At 38.6% G+C, this 20,300-nt stretch overlaps 1 protein-coding gene across 3 annotated transcripts in view; it reads left to right on the top strand.

Moving 5' to 3' along the window:
• LOC129771577 (TATA-box-binding protein-like) overlaps positions 1–18,441 on the top strand; it is a 44,843-nt gene extending 26,402 nt beyond the window's left edge. For all 3 annotated transcript variants that reach the window (XM_055775364.1, XM_055775353.1, XM_055775373.1), the window contains 3 exons: positions 11,226–12,901; positions 12,958–13,210; positions 17,898–18,441. In XM_055775364.1, the coding sequence (XP_055631339.1) occupies positions 11,762–12,901; positions 12,958–13,210; positions 17,898–18,331 (1,827 nt within the window). In that variant the 5' untranslated portion in view covers positions 11,226–11,761 and the 3' untranslated portion in view covers positions 18,332–18,441. The remainder of the gene's footprint in view (positions 1–11,225; positions 12,902–12,957; positions 13,211–17,897) is intronic.
• The last annotated feature ends 1,859 nt before the right edge of the window (positions 18,442–20,300 follow it).

Genomic DNA, 20,300 nt, shown 5'->3' with positions numbered 1-20,300 from the left:
AAGTAATACTACGTTGAGACGGCGAAGTTCCTCTAGGAACGTTAGTGCCATTGAAGAAGAAGAAGAACGTTAACACTAAAATCGATGAAAAATGAATTGGAATTTTCGACCATTCCTTTCGGTAATTTGAAGAAAATTGTAGAATTTGAATCATGCTTGCCAGGCGTAAATGCTCTGATTGAGCGAGTGATTTTCGGGCGTAAACAAAATCTAAACCACCGAAAAATCGCAACTGAGTGCCGATACTCAGAAAGAAATAATACTGATCAGTTTAGACTCGCTAAACTATGGTTTATGTTCACATAACGTATATATATAACGTTTAGTTTTTTGTGTCCCGCGTTAGACCTCTGACCATCTGGTCACTTTACTCTATTGTATCCAAAACTCAATTTAATTTCGTGAAAGAGTACCATTTTGAGTAATGAGACACTGTTTAATGGCCATCAAAGCTTAAGTGATCGGAATTTGAAACAATACGGTATTGATTTCAACGTGTTTTTTTTACAAAAATTCGACTCTGAGACTGAGTTGTTTTTCCAGAGAACGAGGCAAAACGTATGGTTTAGGGTTGTGATGAAACGGATAGTAGTTTGGCTGTTAGAGGCGAATGAACTGGAAAGTTTAAAGACTTTTTAAAACAAAGAAGAAGAAGAAGTTTGACCGGATACTGAATATCCGGCAAACTACTAGGCCAGATGGCCGAATACCCGGCAGCCGGATATTTGGCTCGTTATGCTAACTGGGAGAATTTGCATGTTTGCATGAAGCAAATAAAAGGGTACATTTTAGGGAGAAACAAACCCGTTTTTATATAAAAATCATTGAAAAAAAAATTTCCCTTTTAGATAAATATCCTATTTAATAGAGTATCAAGTTTTCTGCAAGGAAATCTGAAAATATTTTGTTCTGATATGGATTTTCTATTATTTTCTATTATGGAGTAATGCGTTAATTTTCAAAACACTTTGAAGAAATAACAAAAAAAAACAAGTTCAAATTCAAATGTATTTGGACAAAGACGTGACTGCACAAATAATACCAAACTAAGTTCGTATTCGCAAATTCGATATTCTTGTATAAGAGCATCTTTAAACGATGGATTTTGCTGTCATTTCAACTACTAAAGAGAAGATCCAAATTGCGTAATTGGAACATTTTTAGATCCTAGGTTGAATCTTAGACTATTTAGGAGTTCTCAAAACAGAAACAGTCCTACCTGCTAAACGAAGCAAGGGATGCTAAACTGAATCATACCTCACACGCGGAGTTCAGAATATTTTTAGAACTGACGAAGTGGCAAAGGAAAACACTCGAATGTTATGTCCATTACTCGCTGGATTGGGATATCACTTCAACTATTGGGATCTAATATGAATCTAATTTCAAGTTAGACCATCTTATTGGATTCTACACTAATATCTCACGACGAATCTTCTGAGAGTAACAGCTCATCGCCGTCTTTATAACCAGTTAAACGAATCAAAAGAGATGTACCTGAACGAAACGTTACACGCGAAGCTCAGGACACCTTCTAGGACTGTTTCAACGAAGTGGCTAATGTCTCATTGCTAAGGAAATCGACTATTATGTGAAAACATGTCGAATCTATCGCAATCACGATTGGTGGTCGTTAAACTCTTACAGAGTGTCGACTACCTTGAAAATCAAGGAATATCAGGGAATTTCGGCACCAATCTGGAGAACATGAAATTCCGTTAATAAGAATTTGAATTATTGCATTAACTAGAAAGTTTATGATGCAAAAAGTTGTATTTGACTCTCTGTAGATTTTTCGGTATATGTTGTTTGCTTTTCCTGTGTGTTAACTTAGTCCTTCCGAAGGGTAAACAGTGCAAAAGTAAACGGATTTTAAAATCGCGCTGTTTTTACTGGAATTTGATACGTAGATGGATTTGAATGTCAGATTTTGGGATGAAAAAGAGGAGGAGCATCTCAAGCATCAGAGATACACTTGCAGCTTTCAATATTTGAACAAACTTCTGCTTGTGTCGATGGACGGTATAAAAATCATGTTACGCTGCAACTGGCCATAATTTTACGACAGACAAATCTTGAAATTTCATTTTCATTTTTTTGCATTTTTGGAAAATACAGGTTTACGGAACTTTTTACCAAAAATTCTGTCTCTCGTTTGGAAACTCTAACGTTGAGAGGGTTTTTCCATTTCCGACTGTTTTATTAAAACATGTGGAAGGAAACGGTTGAACTATGCGACAAGTTTATGATGCTATACTTCCCTTTGAAAGGATGGCATCAAAAAAAATGTACAGCTGGTCAATTCAACTAGTTCGAAATTCTCTTTCTCTTAATCGTCGTATAAATCAAAGTTAATGAAACAGCTACGAAAAGCAGAAGCGAAATATCTGGAAGTAAAACGAAGGAAATTTTGGAGAACGCACAGAAGGGAGCCGACAGATTGCAAAATAAAGCGTTTCGTTAAATATTTTAGGAACTACAGCTAAAGTACTAGTACAGAATTTGATTACTAGTCTACACACAGGGAACATCAGGGATTTTTTTCGGCACCCTGTCTTAGCAGTATTCTCAATTGGTAAGGTTTGCTAGAATTCATCTTTCAACTCCTCGCAGTTGAGTTTTCAGTGAAAAACTGTTCTCTTAAGTCTCATGTACGAAACAAAGCGTAATCAGTTGTCACCAACAACTGCTGAAAATTTATTATTTGTTCATCAAAATTTACACTGGTTAATTCAGAGTACTGTTGATATTATCTTATTTAGAAGTAATTAGTAATTAAACCTTGTTTTTAATTGAGTATGAACGGCGACTATTGGACTATTATGTAATGATCTATCTTGTGTTATTGAGACATCATTGAAATTTTTCTAATATTTGGTATCCGGTCGGATACCGGATCAGGGTATTTATACAGACTTTTTAAAACCAAGAATCTGTTACAGATTACAGATTTTTTGGATTTCTTGCAGAATATACAGATTTTTAAAACAACGTTCCAATATTATTAATGGCTTGATGTCACTAATTTTTTCACCTCACCTATTTCATGAACATTTTGACTTTCATATGTAGCGTGATGTCCTACTTTCTCATGTTCGATTTAAGATGTAAAAAGGCAAAAGTCTGCGACGAACATAAATCGTTTGGCTTGTAATAAAAAAAAGTAAATAGTGAATGTTGAAATTAAATGTGCACTCATACTGTCGTTGAATTCTATTTTGCTAAACTCTTGTTTTAAGGATCGATACTTTTTGGAATTTTTCTTCCGGGAATATATTGGGAGTACAAATTGAAAAACTGAACATTGATCACCTCACGAAAATTGTCTATTTTGAGCGTTTCTTTCTCAATAAATTCTTGATTAATTTATGGGTGTCGCAATCGGTTTGGATGTTCCCTATTCATCTATTACAATATAGATGATTATAAAATTTCCAATGGTTAACATTTTAAAATAATGTTCAAATGATAGCTGTGAATTTCTCATACATTTGTGTAGTCTGCAATGCGTTTCTCTAACACGGACTAGGAAATTTGTATAGTCCATGTTAGGAAAATGCCTGCCACTAAATGATGAAAGAGGGGAGTAATATAACTGGTATTCTATTTGCGTTGTGCATGTATCGATATTTGAGTTCACGGTGGGTAAACAATGGAGCCGTCCATTGATGGTGTAACTACTTTTTGCAACAGAAATCAAGTTTTCGTTTCACTTTATATGGACGTTAAAATAAGATTGTGTACGCGGGCAACCAGGTACATTTAAGGGTGGAGTGGTAGTGGTGAATTGAAGTCAGGTTGAATGAAGAGGCAGATTTGTATTCATTCGTCACGTCAATTAGAACAACCATTTGCTAGAATTGATTTGACTAATAATGCAATGAAGAGCGAGAATGACTGATGTTGTTGACATGTTATCATGTTGAAGCCGAACAGTCAATGAATGTCATGAATACCGAAACAGTCCTACTCGAAGCGAAGCAACTAAGAGGAGAGTTGATTTTCATGTTTCGTCTTCGAAAATTTTAGGCCCTGTTCTATAATACCTTGTTTCAGTCATCGGAAGCAGTGGGAGGCATAGATTGAACAGAAATAATTTTCACACATTGAAATTATTCAATTCTGTTCCATAAACCAATCATTCACGAGATGTTTTCATATAACCTTTGTTCCGGACGGTGCAGTTCAGATCTTACGGTAGCATCAAAATTGAATTGATCCAAAAGACCTGGATTTCTTTTTGCAATGAATGCGTAAAGAACCCAAATAGTAGGCGGAGCTTGTAGTAGTTGCATATGGATTTATGATAAGAAAATTCTTTCATTTTCTAAACAAACGAATGTATTTCATTTCCTCAAGAAAGAGTGAAGAAATTGGCGAACGATTTAAACGAGTATGATGTGCTCCAGATTTATTATTCTGACTATTATGTAATCCAATCTCACCGAACAATCTCAACGATCCAGAATATCCAGACAACTTCACGAGAGATGTGTGCAAATTGATTTATTCACAAACTGTCAAATTTGAAATTGGTCCCGGCAGATGGCAGATAATGCGTTAATAAAACATCTGGTGTTCCGGTTTCGCTACGGTCACTAATTAAGCCCCAACACACACTGCTATTGACGTGTGGCGATTTTTTTTTGTTTTGGGCGAACAAGTTTATAGGCTGTGTGCGCACACGAGTTGAGGTCAATGTTATTAGGCCCCGTAACGCGTTTTCCAATGCGCTTTTTCAACATCTCAATGTTATCAGAGTATTGAGGGGGAAGGAGACTCCAACACAACAGCAACGCTCGAATGTGTGCACATCGCATCGGCACAGCTGCTGCTCAGCTCAATCCCGACGACAATAAGCGACCAATGTTCGCTCGGCAAGAGGTGGGTACAATGCAACGTCGATCATGGACAGGAGAGCAAAAACCTCTCACGTGCGTGTGTTTCCGTGTGTGTGCGTGTGTTCTGGGGGGAGAATCGATTTACAACCGAAAACATCTCAGGTTGTTGATCCTAATGAGATCCATCCTTCCAAATTCCCATTCTCGAAACTGTCAGACGGCTAAGGATTATGGAGACAGACGAAGGGATGCGAGTTAGAAGTCTGTCTGGGTTTTTTTTTTCTTCGAGCTCATTTTTGTGGCGTTTTCATACACGCTTGTTTTTCCGCTATAGGGGGAAACATTGCTGCCACAGCTGCTGCTGCGGGTGTTATCCTCGAGACGTTTCAACGCAGTTCAAATAAATCACGTGGAAACAAATATTTTACTTCACCCTATGTATGGAATACATCGCCTATGTTTATCCAATACATTAGCGAAATTAATCATGGTACTTACTACTTCATCCAGTCGGGTAGATTTCCTCGAAGGAAATTCGATCAAAATTTCAACTGAGATTGAAGTAATGTCAACAACCCTTAAAACACCGGAATTCTCGATCGCACGTGCTTCGAAATTATTACCAATCACCGATAAACTAAATAAAAGAAAGAGAGAATATATTTCCGCTTTCGTACGTTCTCCGTATCTAACGCCCATCCGCTGTGTTAGATGAGGAATCCCGGGCTCGTTTGACCGGGGCTCACACGGGAGTAGTGGAATATTGACTCCAACCCGGTACAGAGGGCAATGAGCGGATGTATGATAAAAACAACGGGGGAAAGAAGTGCTTTAAATCGCTGACTCGCTGATCCCGTCGGTTATAACAAGCACAACACATACATACACACACACACTTACAGAGCAACATATAATTTACATTCCTGGTTTTGTGCATTGCCAGAATTCGAATCCGGCTGATGGAACGCGTTGCACGGCGGGAGAAACATAACGTCTACAGTTGACCTTCGGAAGAATACCATCAGTTTAATGTTGAGCTAGCACACTTCCATAGCGGAAATGGATAACTTTGAATTTGAACCGAAATACCAACCTGGGAACTGTGCGAACGGTGGTGGTGAGTACACGGCTGAACGAATATTGTGTTATAACACACTGCTCGCGCCGCACAGCCGATTATGATTTTGAAAATATAACCAACCGTTCCGCTGTTGTAGCATCATACATTGTTGCTCGATAATTTGGTGAATCGGATTGAAGAAAAAAAATAGAGTGGGAGAGTATGTATGTTCATCATTTTAGTTTGCTCTGTGGTAGTAGCAATAAAAATAACAAAACCGCACATGATGTCCACACAATAAGTGGTAAGAAAAAGAAATAAATAATGGAAAATACTTTCTTCGCATATCCGATCGGCTTTCGTAGATTCCCAAAGAACAGTGTATCGTTGATGATTCATAGTTTGACACAAACGAACGATCGATTCCGCAAAGCGGAAGTTTGTTCCAAATTGGGAGGAATTGTTCGTTGTTTTATTTCGCACTCAGAGTTCTTCCAACAGAGATCACACGTTATAGGTGTTGCACGGAGTATACAGATCACTGTTAGTAATGTAGCATTACGAAACAGTGTCGGCTTCGTACATTTATGTGTTTTTCTTGAGCTGTTCTGATGAGCCGATATATCAGAAAATTAATACGGTCGCGTGAAATTTAAGTGCCAGCATATAGATCCGATTTAGTTCAAATATGTACCATTTCATTTGATAATTTATTGCTATTTTTACGAGTGATTGTCTTCTTCTCGAGGCTGTCAAATCACATTTAGCAAATTTGTAATTGTAACAGTCGGTTTTTAAAAGCTTCACTTGAGGCCTTTCTTCAACAAAATCATTTGCCAAATACAGTAACAGGTGGTAATTACTTGGATTATAAGGAGAATGCACCTGTGTGGCCCTGGCAATGCATTTTGGATAGTACGGGTTAATAGGCTGGCCGTAGGAAAGAAGCTCATAGTTGACATAGACACACAACAGCTTCCTGATTTTTTCAATTCTGTCTTGCGATCGTTTGCGCCGGTTCATCAGATTCCAACCACGATCATTCTCGCCTGACGCTGACATAAGCGACCCATTTTTCATCATCAGTCACCATGCGGTCCAAAAATAAGTCATATTAATCGCGATTCAGCAACTATTCGCAGGTGGTTTCGTTGTACCCATATATCGGCCTCCATTTTGTATCCAATCTTTTTCATGTGGCGAATGGAATCGACGGGAACCTAAACTACTCGTGATTGCCTGTTACAGTATAAGGTCCGAAAATCCTATTCATATTTCCAGCCTCCTGGTATGTGTTTTCGCCATTATTGAAGTAAACCTGTAAAACTGTTTTTCCATTTATTAATGCGTGACTAAACAGTATTGAGTTAAGAAATTACAAACGATCGCATTAGCAAACCGTTTTCGGGTATCTAGTAAAGCGGGGTTTCCTTTGTAAATTCAAAAGATATGTATTAGATTTAATATCTGATCGGTCAAGAGTCTTCCCGGGTTTGTAAATTCTCTTGACATTCCATGGAAGAGTGAAGTGTTGGCTTACTGAGTGTGAAGTGTTGGCTAGAATTAGGTTTGGGGTTGCTCAGGGGTCTGGACTCGAAAGCGATTGCATTGGCAGATCGTTATCGGGAATCTATTAGAGCGCAGAATCCCTTGTAAACCTTGGCTAATACTGCTATACGGCCCATGTTTGCACAGGAGACGTAATCATCAACACCATTAGTGTTGGGAAAACTCATTTTTGTTGTTTTTTTTTGCCTACAAGCGTAACCATGCAAATTTCCAATGAAATAATCTGTCCAGTTGAAGAAAATTATCAAAATTAGCAAAAGAGGGCCTAGGAGATTTTGCGGATTAAAAGATATTGTTTCCATTTGGAAAACGCTTGCGTCTATTTATGCGGACAATCAATTGTTTCAATGAACATTTGTTCGCATAGCTAAACATAATCACCAGGTTGCTCTGACTGTAGCGTTAGTATTTACGTTTCCGATAATAGTCAAAACGCTTGCGTCGGTAGTTTCAGTTGTTATCGGATGAAATCGAAAAGTTTTGGAACCATCCTTCATGCAACTTGAGAATTCCATCCTCTCAGAACTTATGCTATGCAATAAGATGAAGTTCTTACAAGAATCTTAACAGTTAATGATGTGAAGATGCAATATCTGGTGTGTAAGGCGGGTGGAGTTTTAGAAGTGCCCTAGAAACGTTCTGTATCGTTGATTTCCATACGTTCAGCTGCTAGCAGTACTTGTTTGAATTCATCGAAACTAGTTGCTTGGTAAAAGCTCATGATACATATTTTCTTCCAGTCCTACCAGACCCAACCATAACTACCTTCAAGCGAAAACCTGCTTCGGGGTTCCATTCACTTGCTAAGATTTGTTTAACTCAACATTCTTGTGAATGATTTTTGCCCTTTACAATTCGCTACAAATATGTATTTTCGTCGCGTTTATGAAACGAATCGCAGATTGAGATAAGTCCCTTCGAGTGTTTTTCAGTAAAATAAACCCTTATTCCGGAATCCTGTCGGATTTGAATTTAGCACAATGTTGCGTTCTTTAAAAGGTATTCTAGAATTTTAAAAAAATCATTTTTTTCTTCATATTTCTCTAATTCAGACATTTAAGAATATGAGACTTTCCGAAAATCTCATTATTTTTCAAGTTATAGCCATTTTAGTGATCCGATATCTTATCCAGTACGGCCATAACAATTAACTTCAAACGCGTTTTTCTCGAAACATGTTTTTTCAATCTGGCTTACACGATATCTCAAGTTCTACTTATCCGATCTATGTTTATATCAATATAATCTGCATGCATCTCCCTATCGCATGAACCTATAAAACATCATAATTTCGTGACTTTACTAGTTTGAAAAATAAAGAAACTTAAAAAAATGTTTTAAACAGCATTTTTTTTTTCTTCAAATTTCCGTCATTTCTGTTTCAGAATTTGTTCGATTTGTTTGTTTCTGAACCAGAAGGGCTGGGATCATGTACGCCATGGCACAACTTTTATCTGAACCTCCTCACTTGATCAGCTTATAATTATGGATTTTTTTTCCCGTTCAATTTTTGTTTTATTGTTGAAAGATAGAGAAGATAGTGATACAATGGATGGTAAAAATATTCTTTGTTTTACTTTTTCGGAGCTCGAAGAAACATCCGAAATTCGTGTCTCTATCCCCCTTAATCTGATCGAGTCAAATCCTATCGGATGGTGCAAATATTGCAAACTTGAAATTCAGAATGCAAAAGTTTATTTCATTCGGAATGCGATATGTCAAATCCGATCGGGTTCCGTAATATGGGTTAATATGTAGTTCATGCATTGTTGCATGAATGTTTTTCGTGATGTTTCGTTTCTCATGAACGGTGATTTTCGACATCTGTAGCGAATCTACTAATTCATGTGTATCAAGGATTAATCTTTTCTTTCAATTAATCAGCAGCAGCAGCATGAACTTTCCAGACAACTCAAAAGAAGCGTATTACAAAAATTACCAGACATCAATAAAGAACAACATCATTGCAAGAAATAGATCTCCAAAGATACGGCCCGTACACTCATGGAAGAATTTGTTGTTCGTTTCAATGTTCAGAAATCCTTGAGAGTTCTCGAAAAAAACCAAATAGTTTTGTCATCAAGAGCAAAAGCTGAATTCAACTCGCACTTAAGTCGTGATTTTTAATACTACAAAAAATTCAACATTCTTTGTGTGTAATTGGGTGTCTTTATCCTAACGGATTTGATGGCCCTCTATTACTGATTAGAATAAATTGATGGATCCTAGTTCATGTGCGTTACCTTCAGAATATACATTTCAGGAAAGAGGTTAAGTCATATGAAAAAATATGGATGTTTGACCGAGCAGCCCTCTCAGGCAGCGTGAAGTTTAAAAAATCGTGTAAATACAAAACAAATCTCATTCAATTTTGACTATTAACTGGAATGTTTTACTTTAAAAAATACTTAACGTGTCCACGTGGACATTATCAAAACCCCCTCCCCCCTCACCGTAGGCAAGCATTTTCGTAACCCCAACCAACCGCCCCCCCACCCTTTTTTTCCTTTTTGTTCAATATGATTATGAAGACACTTTTCGTGCCATGTAAACATATTTGAAACAAACACCTGGCATCCCTGGTTATGAAGTTCAATGCTGTGGTGTTTGTAAAATGCCCATTTGAAAATCTGTAAAATGTAACTCATTGAATTAATATTTATGGTTGCAGTCAAAAACATACATTGTTTATGCAATTCTAGTTCAGCCGTGAAACAATTTTTGAAGATGAAAGTAGAACAAAGCTATACCGATGCTTTAAATCAACAAGTTGAAATCACATCAAACCAACCTAAACAATGACTCGATTGATTCTTCAGCGAGCCCGGCCGAACGGTCATCACGCAAATGGACGGAACAAATGTATGGGAAAATGACTACAGGCTATGGGATTATAATGTTTATTATATTAACCAAATTTTAAAGAATTTCCGATTCGATTCGTATGCAAATCGCCAAAATCCGTTGGTTGCAAAAATATATATTAACGGTAATTTTATTTCATAAAAACGTGATCTGTTTTCTGATTTGATATCCTTAATGAAAGACGTAGTCCTACAAGATTTAAAAAAAATCGGAGAGGAACGTGTCAAAACTGCGTACAAACTTCTCTTGAGGACAAGAAGAACTTCGACTCTTTGGACAGCATGGAAAAGTATCTTGATACCAAATTCGCTTGATAACGAAAAGATTGAACTAAAGTGACTGAGATTCATTTTAGCATTTATTCTCGCTGAAATATCGCTATTTGTTGTTCGATTATCGCGACGCGTTAATTAATTGAATAAATTCAGTGTTGTCATTGTTGTCTTATAAGTTATCAAATACTAGACGAGATATAAAAAGAATGCTGAAATTGATACTCTGTGGAATCCGCAGACTGGCAAGAATGTTGGATGATGAATGTCTGAAAAGTGTGGCGCTAATTTGTTGCTGTACATGTCGATGATTGTCGACACGTCCTTGTGTGTTTTCGATATACATTCCGGTTGGACATTTATTTTATTCATTTGAGGAATGTCATTCTACCCATTCGGATGTTCTCACAGCTGCGAAATTTTTAGAATATTATTTCTAACCAGTGATGGTTCGAAACTAAACATCTGAAGATAAAAACGAAACCAGCCATCATTGACGGAATCGCTGTGTATAATAATATAACTTTCATTATTCTACGTCAATAGTTTTCTTCAATGATCATTTTACCGAAACACAATTTGCATAATACATTTTTTTGCATTCATTTTCACTTGCAGAGCACACCGCGCTACGTACACATAACCATCTGGCATTTTCCGTTGCTTGAGCCGCCGGCACTGAGTACCGATTGATTACTCCCAACCACCGGACGGACGGAAACTTCACAGCAGCAGCAGATGGGAAGAATCGAGCATAACTACTGAGAGAGAGAGGAAAAATCAAAACATACACGTGATTAAGTGATTAATATAGCCAGAGGAAAAGAGAAGATTTTATTTATCGCGTTTGCCGTTACACACACCCAGAGCGAATGCGCCTCAGTGAGTTTAGTGTTTGATAAAAATCCTATGTAGTAGAGAAGGAAGCGAATTTGTGAAACATAGACAACACACAGTGTGTGCATTGAAGAACAGAGTGTGTGTTTGTATCCAAAATTTTGCCAAACTGTGGAAAACAAGTGGGCGAAAGTGGTGAATTATTTATCGATCTAGTATAATCGATAGTGTGAGAAAGAAGTTCGGAAAGAGAAAAAGCAAGAACGAGACCACGAAGAAGTAACAAATAAGTCGCTTGCGAGAGTGCACTAGTTTTTATGTATTGCAGTAACCAGAGTAGTATGGCTACTCTGTTACAGCAGAAAAATTTTATGAAAAATCTGACTAATGGATCAAACAACGTGGTGGTCGTAAATGGCACCGACGATAACCAGACAACGACATTGGTAGCAGCGGGTGCTACTATGACCACCATTCCTGGGGCCGCATCCCGAATGCTGCTCCCACACGAAACGGTGGTTTTGCCATCACTAGCTACCACTACACTGGTACACCAGCAGCCGCTGCTACATCAACAGACTACTCTAAACAATGCATTCACCACAACACATTCACCTGCCTCCAGTACTACGATCAGTTTAAATAGTTCGAATAGTGTAAGCAGTTTCAACAGTCAGTTCATCAACCATCTCCAGAGCAATCATCATATAACGACACAACAGCTTTTTGGCAACAGCAGTCAGCAGATTGTGTCAACTACAGCTCCCACCACCTCCTTCCAGAGTCCGTTCAATAATGCCTACGCAGACCTGAATGCAATATTTCGCACGGCAGCGTCGTCTTCACCCGCCACTACTAGCATCGTATCGATGCAATCGTTTGCATCACCTCATCAGCATCAGCTGCCACACATGGCGAATTCCGCTAGCTCCTTAGTTTATGTCAATGGGACTCAACATAACACGATATTGACACCAAAGCAACATCAACCTAGCCAGCAGCAAGTCCATTCTCAAACGCACCCTCACCAACAACAACAGACTGTTTCCAAGAGCCAGACTGCAGAAAACATAACTGCGCACACCAACGCCATCAAGGGTACTGCGGTATCCGATGGTTGTGGTGAACGTGATAATAGTACCGGTGTAGTTACCGGAACACAGGATCAATCTGCCACTGCCACTGCGACAGACGGTCTGGATACCAAAACCACCGATAAAGAAGATGACCAAGATCAGGAAGCGGAGCCTGAGATTGACATTGTTATCAATAATGTAGTGTGTTCGTTTAGCGTGCGCTGTCATCTCAATCTGCGTGATATTGCGCTCAAAGGTTTCAACGTGGAATTCCGTCGGGAGAACGGAATGGTCACCATGAAGCTACGACGTCCATACACAACCGCGTCGATTTGGTCTTCGGGGAAGATCACCTGCACTGGTGCTACATCGGAAGATCAGGTAATGTGAAGCCAAAAATGCATAAGAGACAGTTTAACAAATTGTTTCGATTGCAGGCGAAGATTGCGGCCAGACGTTACTCGCGTTGCCTTCAAAAACTAGGTTTTAATGCTAGGTTTAGGAATTTCCGTATCGTAAACGTGCTCGGGACATGCAGTATGCCATGGGGAATTATGATCGTCAACTTCTCCGAGAAGTACAAGAAAGATGCCAGCTACGAACCGGAGCTGCATCCGGGCGTAACCTATAAGCTGCACAATCCAAAGGCTACGCTGAAAATCTTCTCCACCGGCAGTATCACAGTGACGGGTGAGTGTTGATGAAGGGGGTTGATTTAAGAAGTTAGAGTAACTTACATATTGTATTATGGTACATTCCACGCAGTGTATTGATGAGTCTAATGGTAGAGTCCAGATTTAGTCGCCTCTCATGTTTTAGTGATTGACTCCGAATGGGGTAAAACACCGATGTATAAACTAAACATAAAGTATCTTTTTAGTTTGATATAAAGCTGCTATTTAAAAATCAAGACACAATTTAATCATGTTCAGTTAAGCATTCCTAAGCCTTCTTTTTTGTTTATATGTTGACGGAGACATTAAATATTTCCATGTCGTATGCCTCGAACTAAAAGTGATATTTGCAGGTAGTTAGCTTTAATTATTGCATCATCGTTATAAAAATGTTTTGTGCTGCGGTCGAAAATGATGTTCATAGAAACAGGTTATTCAGCATATTAATATTTTGCTTCGAGATCATTTTTGATTGAAACATAACTTTTTGTCACCAGCACTTTTCACGAGTTCCTCAATTCGATGCCTTAATTCAACAATTTGTCGTCTGTCAACTTGTGTGTCTTAGATTAGGTTTTTTGTGTATGATGCTTCTGAATTCCATCGAAAGATGAGATCTTGGCGACTCTCCTGTTCTCGCTCACAGCAACATGTAGCTTTGGTGACTTCCTCGATGCTGGGTCCTGCCGGAAATCAAACTATTATTACTATCGCTTACCTCGAATCCAACTTCTAATAGTCCTTTTGGGTCGTTCGAATATCTGATCTCGTGGATACTGGTTGTGTCTCCTATGATGGTTCAAAAGTTGTTTCTGATACAGTTCTCGACGAGAACAGTTGGGAACCGCCAGTCGTTAGGGCGAACGGAACAGGATTGTTTCACTAACGGGGGAAGGTTTGATTGTGCCACCAGCTGCAGGATCGTGTTGCTATGGACAGCCGGAGACAGTTCGTAGTATCCTGTTTTAGACCGATGCCAGAGTTTTTGGTAGTTTGTCTCCAGCCAAAAACGTCAGCTCGAGGTCATAGGTGAGACGACTGCTGATGATAGCTTAGGGAACCCATAGCCGGACCTTTCTGGTGTTGTTCCGATGCGGTTTGGAAATAGTTTTCAACAGATTAAACCGGGTGGCACAGCTTTTCTTAACTTCCTCGAAATGACGGAGGCAGCTAAGTTTGTTGTTGACCAACACCCAAATCCGGCCGGAAGGCGAACTGCCGATCGTCCAATTTCCCGTTTTCGAACAGGAAGGTGACCAGACGGCTGTTCGCTATTCTTTACAATATCTTGGATAAACAGGAGGTCAAGAATATTGGACGGTAGCCTTTTACATTGTTGCTGCTTCGGTCGTCCTTAGGAATGGGTATTACTAGGCTATGTCTCCAACCCTCGGGGAATTCGTGTGTACTCCACAGGACGTTAATGATGCTGAGTAGGGACAGCTGCTTCAGCATCTAATAGCCGATACAGTTAGGGCCGGTTGAATCATTTTGGCAGAACGTAGGGTAGGGTTCCTCGATGGTGAAATTCCTGCTGAGGCGACTCACCGGAAACACAATGTTGTTGACCGAAGTAATATTCGGAGATGGCAGACTATTCCGCGAAATATTCTCCGAGCGTGTTCGAAGTATCTGCCGGTTTGAAATCCTCCTCTTGGCAGACTTCTTGAACGTTTGTTCTGGGCCGCGATCCTTTAACACTTTAAGGTAGGTTTAGAGTTCCCGTGAACGTGAACGCGGACAAACACTTTTTTGTTAATAATTCATTAGTCCATATATAAAAGGCGAGGAAAACATCTTGAAACAATAAGAAGAAACATTTGCTAGTTATAAAACATGTTTAAACACAGTTCATATTGATAAAAGTGGATTAACTCAATATTTCACAACGATTCTGAATTTCCACCGTGGAATCGAGATGTTGGTGAACTCACCATAGTTCACCGACTTCGGTGAACGTGAACGTGAAAACAGTGGTGAATATAGACGTCAAAATATTTCCCCGTTCATGTTCACGCTCGAATGTCGTAAGGCATTCTGTTTTCACGTTCACGTTCACCGAAGTCGGTGAACTATGGCGAGTTCACCAACAGCTGGATTCCACGATGAAAATTCAGAATCGTTGAGAAATATTGAATTAATCCATTTTTATCAATATGAACTGTGTTTAAATATGTTTTTCAACTAGAAAATGTTTCTTCCTAGCTTTTCAAGATGTTTTCCTCACGTTAACAAAAGAGTGTTTGTTCATGTTCACGTTCACTGGAACTCTAAACCTGCCTTTAGCATTGGGTACAATTATTCTTTATTTTGTCATCGATGACAACTGGTGCCTTCGATAAAAATTGTAGACAAAATGGCCAAAATTACGCCTTTTATAGGATTATCATGGAACTGTCTGAACATTACGAACTGCGATTTCCTCTTCCATTCCGAATTCCCGCCCTTTTCACTTCACTACACCACTCATTAAAACCTGTAGAACAATATTTTTCATTATTTTAATGGTATCCATCCCAATTTTCTCACACATTCAATTTCTTTTCAGTTCCACTAGAGTTTAACAAGAGATGTAGGGAGTGTTAACTTCTCCACATCCACAAATCGTCTACCAGATCAGAAATTTCCTCTCAAATTTCGATGTTTCTTCTTTCAAATATGCTCCGGAAAGTTCACTTTGGACATGGTGACGTAATATTTATTCCTGTCCAGAGTGTCGTTGGAACTCGACCTTGGCGTAGGTTTTGTCATTACGATGCAGCACGATTTGGTGAGCAAGTGCGTGTAGTTTCCGAACACGTTTTTTTTTTGCGGTGACATTTTGCTCCTCATTCCGATTTGGTACCATCTACATTTGAAGAAAAGAACGTTTTATAGTGTTCTGGGCGAAACAGAATGATACCTTGCACTTTATAGCGACATCCTGGATTGATATGTTCGACTAGCACTCGCATTTTTCCGAAATTCTCTTAGGTATGCGAAAAATACCTTGTCTGCAATTATCATTAGAATATCAGCGATGAATCGATGAGCAGCTTCCGGAATTTTCGGCAGTCTAAGTGCACCAATTTTTTAATCGTGAATTTCTTTACCGACATGACAGTTTTACTCACAATTTAAGGTTTTTTATCCCTACTGTTGAAACATGCAGTCAAATTTGTGTGTGCAATTTTTATCGAATACGCCATGAATGTCATAAATATCATTTCTTCATACTAAATTAAGCATTAGTGAACCTAATCTATTGACTATTATTGTCTCAGAGAATGTCGTTTTGGCTTTGCTGACTTCGTTAACCATAAATTGTAATGTTCTAGGTCAAGTCAGTAGTGATTTCACCAGTGAAAGATTGATTAAATATTATTTGATAACTTTTAAGAAGCTTTAAAAAAATAACAAGGAGTGGAGTCCAGGACACGTCCGCATTATTAACGTAGAACTATGGAATTATTTGCATTAAAGCTTGTTTACCACTTCGGGCAATATTTTAGTGGGTGTGTAACTTAATTAGTTTCGTAAATAGCCGACGGCGACAGCTGATTTTTGCTAAATCGTGATGCGTCGACATCTGTCAACCAAATATTTTTGCACAACAAGTTAAATTTTTACTGCGAAAATGTCGAGTTTCGTTGCAAATAAGCACAATTTCCATTTTCACCATTTTTTGTTTTTCTGTTTCCAATGTAAGAAAAGTGCAGTTGAAGCACATTGAATGTTTGTGGAAATTTATGGTGCCTCTGTACCATCGGATAGATTTTGTAGGGAATGGTTTGGTCAATTGAAAAGTGGTGATTCTAGTATTGAAGACGTTCGGGTCAACCGAAACGGTTTGAAGAACGAAAATAAGAGACATTACTCGATTAGGATTCGTGTCAAATGCAAACAGAGCATGTAAAAACGATGGGAGTAACCCTTCAAGCTATTTGTAAACGACGCAAAGCCGCTGGATACACCCTGAGAGATACACCCAAAAGCAAGCAAATGATGTTCCATGCGAATTGAAAGCGAGTGATATAAAAAAAAGTAGTGGCTAGCGATGACCAATATTTTAAAAAATGTATTAAATCATTTTATTATTCGAATTTCATGCAAAAAACGGAACGAATTAAGTTGCACCTGAGTGGAATCCATCCTTAGAAATAACTGTTCAGAAAGAATGTTTTGGTGGCTTGACAAGGACCGATAGTTTGTGTGGTTTCTAGAAGCAGCTGAAGGTGGTTGATTCGTGTTTCATTCTTGTCCTCGCAAGAGCAATATAGGAGTCACAGGCGATTATATATTTATTCTCCCAACACCAGTATCCACCTTCGAGAATGCGTAAAACAATTCGTACGTGTGATTCAATCATACACGAACACTCTTCACCTGATGGTACGGAAACCAACGCGTTGAAAACGGCAATCCAGAAATACATGTTTCGCGTTGATTCCTTTTGTAGTTGCAGTTTTGAACGAGGATTATGTTGAGTTGGTCGTTTGCTTTAATGTAATCACAATATCCTGTGATTAATTCTGATTTATTGAATATGTTCAACATATATACATATACGTTTGTACTACTGGCGTATAGATGTCGCTTTATTAGATACACCTATTCCTCCACATTATAGATATTGTTAACTGTATTTTTGAAAAAGAAATGATAACGAAAAACATCGTACCAACAACATAATCTAACTCACACACTCTTATCTCTTCTTCCAGCTGCAAGCGTAGCCTACGTGCAAGCCGCCATCGAGCACATTTTCCCGCTGGTGTACGAGTTCCGTAAGAAGCGTAGCCCACAGGAAAAAATCGAAATGCAGAAGCAGACTGCGTTCGATCCGGAATCGTTAATAGAGGAAGATTGTGATATTGTAGTGGCGCCGACCAGTCGCCGGATCGTCGTCGACGACGAGGACGACGAGGACGGGGATGTGTTCGATGATGACGAAGACGTTATCCTTACCAATGCCAGTGGTAACAACACCAAAGCAATAAACCAGCTGAAAGGTCGTCACCGAATGTACAAGACACGCTACAGCAACGGTGGTGTCCAGAAGCGTCCCGCCGGCAAGGCGGACAACGATCCAACCGAGGATACAATGTTCGTGTCGGACGACGACGTGGACGATATGATAGAAAGCGATGAAGATTAGATTGTAGTGTGAGTGTGTGAAGCTGGAAGAGAAACGCTTTATTCAGTTTTTTTATACCTACCACCCTTCTATTATTTTTTCAATAGAATGATTGGGTTTTTTGCAATGAATCGGATTTTTTACTACCAATCTGAAGGAAAATAATCATAGTGGCCAATGAGCGAGGGCGAAAAAATACTGTTTTTAGATAAGTTGCTGCAACTGCAAGTCCTGTGAATAATGAGTGTATGAACAGATCAAGCAATTTCTCAGTTTCGCGCACGCGTTAAAGCCAATTGATTTAGCATTACTGTTAAAAGATACTGAGCACCCATGTACTCTTGACTCACAGACCGAAATTGTAGCTATATTTGCAGAAGATAATGCAACTTTGCGGATATTCTGTTGGTTGGATAGAATGGGAGTTTGGATTCATTGCGAGACATCGTTGTTGTATGAAGTAGTTTGCAATCTACTGCATACTCGATTGGTAGAACAACAATCACACTGTTGATGTTTTCCGAGGGCATTACAAATCACGCTCTAGTGTTTATATGGCGCATGTTGCGGAATGGAAAATACGATATTTCCACCACTTTTTCGGTTATACGTTTATACGTTTATTTTTTAGGTATTTATTCTAGGCATATAGTGCGTATGGATAGAATTATGATATATATGTTCCTCTAATCAAAAAATCTTTTTCATCTTTTTCTGCTAACGAACATCAGCCTGTTCCCAATTTTTATGCCTTTGAACGGTGAGGTGTATAACGTATTGTTTTGCTTTTACACACAAGTTTTCCGAAGTTACTTTTTACGTTTCAGTGTTTTTGTTTGCCAAATTTTGATCTCTACAGGCGTTTAAGCAGATTGCGAAACGAAATAAAACAATAAATATTAACATTCTAGGCCAAAATATGTTAAATCTAACCCTCCGGTTTCTTCTTTTGCTACATCTTTTGTTTAATTTGTTGCTTGAAACCCATTGAAATCTATGTGTGTAATGCGTTGGACGGATGAAAGTATATAGCTTCGTTTGATTAACGAACAAAATGATTTCTTTCTTCCTCTTAATTGTGTTCGTTCAAGTAAAAGGAACCGATGCCACACTGAAGGGTTACTGTCTGTTGTAAGCTTCCTATGCTCCGTTATCTCAATCAAAATGCCTATACGAATGTACCCCCTTCCAACTTCCATCCGTTGGTCCTTATATTATACGGTTTGCGTTTACAGTCACTCACAACGAAAAAATCCACCCGAATTTATAAACTTTTTCATAGCTGAGTGATTACAAATATATGGATGATAGTTAGGGTTACCTCTCAAATATAAATTCATTACAACCGTTATTGAACAACATTGAATAATTCCAATTTGGTTCGGAATTTTTCCAATTCTAGGCAAATTTGGTAATTTTTAATTAAAAAGGGTATGGGAATAAAAACCACTGGAACATTTCACAATATTTTGTAACAAAACTTTAACACAGCCCTTGTTATTAGCATTGCCTTATGTCAACACTGTTTGTACGCGGCTTTTACGTTCGATTCAAGCTGTGATTCAGTTGCTTATCGTTGGAAAGATTGTTGTAACTTGAAAAAATGATGGCTGGTAAACAAATTTCAACTCCCATCCGAAGTTTGGTTGTAACAGACTGTAAGGACAATTCATCACAACCGAAAATTGCTGCAAAATATAGTATCAGTCGTGGTGCTGTATAGGAAATTTGGGCAAAATACCAGAAGCTCGAATCTATAGCTGTGCGTAAAACAGACTGTCGCACTGATTCAATGATCATCCGAAAATTCAAGAAAAATCCGTCGGTAACCATTTGATCTATTAAGAAATATCTTCAGCCTTCGGTATCAATCAGCCGCAGGATCAGGGAACATGTATTGCAGAGCAAGTTCGCACGTAAACTATCATACATCAGTGTCAAAAACAAAAAAGTACGGCTAGAGCTCGGAAAAAAGTATCTCAGCAGGCCT

This window comes from Toxorhynchites rutilus, chromosome 1 (genome assembly GCF_029784135.1).
Source record: "Toxorhynchites rutilus septentrionalis strain SRP chromosome 1, ASM2978413v1, whole genome shotgun sequence".
Classification (NCBI taxonomy): Eukaryota; Metazoa; Arthropoda; class Insecta; order Diptera; family Culicidae; genus Toxorhynchites; species Toxorhynchites rutilus.
The sequence above is the reverse complement of the archived record's forward strand: the minus strand, read 5'-3'. Positions and strand labels throughout refer to the sequence as shown.